Raw genomic sequence first — 4,367 nt, 5'->3', positions numbered from 1 at the left:
AAATGGTAAAAATTGGTGAACCAGAAAGTGATGCTTAATTGATTAAATTGACTGTATGCGGAATCAACCAAGTGCTTAGAGAATTTTTGGCAACTCATCAAAGGCTGGAATTCTTACAATGTGCACTTGCATTTCAAGAAAGATATGGTAACTTATTGCTCATTTGTTTTGTGTATCTCAATTTGTTTAATTCCTCCACCCCCCACCCCCCCACCTTTTTTTTTTTTTTGAAGATTCTGATAAATGTAACCCTTACTTTTTAAAATGAATAAAGCATTTTACACCTTACAATCTAATTAGTTTTCTTATATTAAAGAAATAGATGCATATAATCCCTAAGTGAATTCCATTATAATTTTCTAACGTTAATCGGCTCTAAAAAATTCATACCTCATGATATTCAATTATAACATTTACATAATACTATTCAAAAAAATTGCAAAACAATCAACGCTAACTGATCAATTTGTTTTATATTTAATAAATGATCCACACATTAATTTTTCAAAACAAATGCATTACTCTAATCCATGTCGTTTCCTTCTGACAATATGATGAAAGGGATTACTCCTCATTTCTCTTCCTATCCATTTTTTATACCAAACTTTTACCTAAATTTTTGAATAATTTCTTACTCTCTGACACTCAATGATCTTGGCTTCAAAGTTGAAATTCAAAGCCACAACTTTATTATCTTGTTGAATAATTAAGTTAGTTCATGAGGGAAAATAAACAACTAAAAAGATAGACACAAGTGCTGAGACAAACCATGGATTTGGCATAAGAGTGTACATATATTTATTGTGTTGTTGATGGTCACCTTTTCCAAGTTTTGATGTTGTTGGCTCATTCAATCCACAAGGTCAATACGAGAGTGCCCTGTGGGAGACGTTTGGTTATTAGTAATTACTAATAATTCTATTGATATTGACTTAAATTTGGAAATTTTAATAATTCTATTGGTATTTTGTTTTCCAAAGGATTTGGGAAGAAAGTATAATAATATTAGACTATTTTACCTTCATCAAAATTTATTAATTACACATGTATATATTATTGTTAAGGACAAATTGGTCTTTATATTCATAAGTTCTTAACATTCCAAACCCAACCAAACAATAGAATTCATATTTTCAGTAATTTCTTTTTCACCAATCAAACAATGGAATCTATTTTCCTAGTAATTTGTTTTCCATGGAATTTGAATTCCATTTTCCATCAAATATTTTCCAGCGAACCAAACGGGCTATTAGGGTGTGTTTAGAAACCCAGAAAATATTTTCTAAAAATCATTTTTCAAGTTTCCAGTGTTTGACAAATGGAGAAAAATAATTCTGGTCAATTAGAATTATACACCGAAACTAATTATATTTTTACCACATAAAGATTAGTAAAAAATTAAAAGTAAAAACTATTTAAGACATTTTAATATTTGCAGTTATTGATTTTGAATAAGAAAATGGGAAATAGTTAGTGTGGATTATAAGAAAAGGGAACAGGCGTGAAGGGAGTCGCAGCCAGGCAGGCTTGTTCATAAGCACCTGCAAACAGTACAAAACCGAGAGAGCCCCTCTCCCCACACCACCAAACCCAAAGCAAAAGCAAAAGCATAGAGATTCATTTAGAGAGAGAAATACTCGGGGGAGAGATAGAGATAGTGATAGAGATAGAGAGAGAGAAACAAAACATAAAAGCTAGCAACCCAAACCAAAGAAGCCGCAAAAAATAATTAAAAACCAGAAAAAATTGAGGGGAAAAGAAGGGTTTCGCTTTTTCTTCGGTGTTTTCAGTGCAAACAAGAAGAAGAAGAAGAAGAAGTAGCAGCTACGGCGGAAGTGGTAGAACAAGAAGAAGAAGCAGGAGGAGGAGGAGAGACGATGCAGAACCAGAGACAAGGAGGAGAGTCACAGACTCAGCTTCAGACACTGATGCAGTCTGGCCAAATTTCTGGGAGCTTGAGCTTCAATGGCACCATGACTAAGGAAGACGAGGAGATGTCTAGGTCTGCTCTCTCCACCTTCAAGGCTAAAGAAGAGGAGATTGAGAAGAAGAAGCTCGAGGTCAGGGAGAAAGTCCAGGCTCAGCTTGGCCGTATTGAAGAAGAAACCAGGCGTTTGGCTACCATTCGCGAGGTATTTTCATGGTTTCTCTAGATTCTTATTTTCCTCTATTTTCTTGTCAAAATTTTTTATTTTTTCCCCTCAGCAAATGAATTTGTCTTTATTTAACAGTATTATTGTCCTTTTTTTTTTTTTAAATATTTTATTTCCCTTATCCAGGAATCTAAATTTATCTCCACAGTCTCCTTGAACTTCTTGTGTACTTAAAGGAAATTCAGATGCTCCAACTTTTTTTTTTTTTTTTTTTTACCAAATTTTGGTGGTAAAAGATGAAACTTTTTTCCACTGTCATGAAATAGGTTACCTAAAGAGTGAAATTAATTTTGTTTGCCGTGAAATTGCGTCCGTATATCGTCTAGATCTTGAATTTCTGCTCAAGCTCATGAACAGTAAAATAGGTTAATTTGAAAAAGTATATGTCTTTGTATACCCCCCACCCACCCCTTGTGGTGGGGTGGGGGGGAGGGGCAAAACCCACTCACAAATTCTCAAAAGGATGTTGGATTTAAGTCTTATTTTCCAAATCATCTATCCTCAGCCCACAAATTAGCTACCTTAATTTGAGGTTTCATACTTTGAACCAGTACCAGAATATACTGCTTCTTAATTTGATGGAGGAATCTGGGTTTGCCTGTTCCTTTTCTAGAATAGAGATAAGTTGTATAATTCCAAGAAAATTTGAGTGGTGGGTATTGTAAAGATCCGGAAATGTTCTTGAAATTTTCAAAATGCAACGGTCACTGGTGTCAAAATTTTGTCCCTTCTCTGCTATCTCCACCTCATCCATCATTGTATTTCCTTTGAACTCAATTATGGGCACTTTTAATGTTGTTTTAGGAACTAGAAGCGCTAGCAGATCCAATGAAGAAGGAAGTTTCTCTCGTTCGCAAGAAGATTGATACGGTTAACAAGGAGTTAAAACCATTGGGACAGACTTGCCAGAAGAAGGTGAAACATCTCAACAGTATTTTCTTGAATTTCTGTTCACATATCTTCCATTTCATCTCCATTTGGTATTTGGTAAATCTACATACCCTTTTAACGGCTTAACCCCCCACCCCACCCCACACAAAGGAGGAAGGGTTAAATTGCGTGGGGCGGGGAGTGAAATAACCTAATTAGTATAACCTATGTAAATGAATCTTACAGACAAAGATAAATTCAATAATGGAGGATAGAAATGGATGGTTTGGCTGTATTAATGGACCACTCATGTTCTCTGAAATCATGATGCCCCCTTGTTATCCTTTTGTCACGGTGGCCTTGTTTCTCTTAAGTTATGGTTTTACTCATCGTAAAGAGCTTAAAGCGGAGAATAGTTTGCTTATTCAACCATTTCAAGAACCATATTGGACTATAATTCTGTGTTCTCGATAACAGGAGAGAGAGTACAAAGAAGCTCTCGAGGCCTTCAATGAGAAGCACAAGGAAAAAGTACAGCTAATCACAAGGTTGACGGAGGTCAGTAACGTAGGTTTTCATTGCTTTTCACTTCACTACTCGTCTTTACCTCCGATACTTTCAATCATACAACGTACTTACCAGTTACCACACTGTCCAATAATGCAGCTGGTGAGTGAAAGCGAGAAGTTGAGGATGAAGAAGTTGGAGGAGCTGAGCAAGAGCATAGAAACGCTACGCTGAAATCTTCTGAAGAAGTTGGAGGAGCTGAGCAAGAGCATAGAAACGCTACGCTGAAATCTTCTCCCCCCGCTAATCGAAAGTCTCGTGACTAATTAGGCCATGCGTGTGATGTATTTAAGTAAAAAGACAGTCTTAATTATATATGGGTGTTTTTTGTGTCGGGTTGTAAGTTTTCTTCTTCTTCTTCTTCTTCTTTCTTATTCCGCTTTTGGTTGTCTTGCTCTTAGCTTTTGATGTCTGACTTTAGATCCCGAGGGACATACCCCTGTAAACAGGTTTGTAACAAAAAAGCAGGTCTCAACTCTCAGCTATGGATTCTTGTCATTTCTCTCTTGATTCAACTTCAATTTGCCCATAATGTTGTACCATGTTGGAAGGGGAACTTATATGCTTTTGATTGCTTCCTAGTACTCAACTACACATGAACTATCATAGTAGCCAGCCTATCATTGATGATTTCATTTGTTAGATGTTGTGGTTTTACATCATTTTCAAGTTAGTTACATTACATTATAAATATAGGTGGTTTCTTGTTCCTTTCAATGCTTATGCATTTAGATATGCTTTCTTTTTACTAGTAATTTTTGGTGGTCCTATCTCTCC

At 35.7% G+C, this 4,367-nt stretch overlaps 1 protein-coding gene across 6 annotated transcripts; it reads left to right on the top strand.

Annotated features, from left to right (window-relative positions):
- Positions 1-1,534: 1,534 nt before the first annotated feature.
- LOC109149470 (probable DNA double-strand break repair Rad50 ATPase) lies at positions 1,535-4,122 on the top strand. Of its 6 annotated transcripts, none has more exons than XM_019297265.1 (5): positions 1,535-2,132; positions 2,958-3,068; positions 3,501-3,590; positions 3,690-3,731; positions 3,786-4,122. In XM_019297265.1, exons 1-5 carry the CDS (start codon positions 1,878-1,880, stop codon positions 3,816-3,818), a joined length of 531 nt encoding a protein of 176 aa, XP_019152810.1. In that variant the 5' UTR covers positions 1,535-1,877; the 3' UTR covers positions 3,819-4,122. The 6 variants fall into 6 exon arrangements, with proteins under 6 accessions (XP_019152810.1, XP_019152818.1, XP_019152803.1 ...); XM_019297273.1 differs by having other exon boundaries at positions 1,536-2,132; positions 3,690-3,766; positions 3,824-4,122; XM_019297297.1 differs by having other exon boundaries at positions 1,538-2,132; positions 3,501-3,581.
- Positions 4,123-4,367: the final 245 nt, after the last annotated feature.

The sequence above is a fragment of the Ipomoea nil genome, unplaced genomic scaffold, assembly GCF_001879475.1.
Source record: "Ipomoea nil cultivar Tokyo-kokei standard unplaced genomic scaffold, Asagao_1.1 scaffold0268, whole genome shotgun sequence".
NCBI lineage: Eukaryota > Viridiplantae > Streptophyta > Magnoliopsida > Solanales > Convolvulaceae > Ipomoea > Ipomoea nil.
This window is presented reverse-complemented; position numbering and strand designations above follow the sequence as displayed.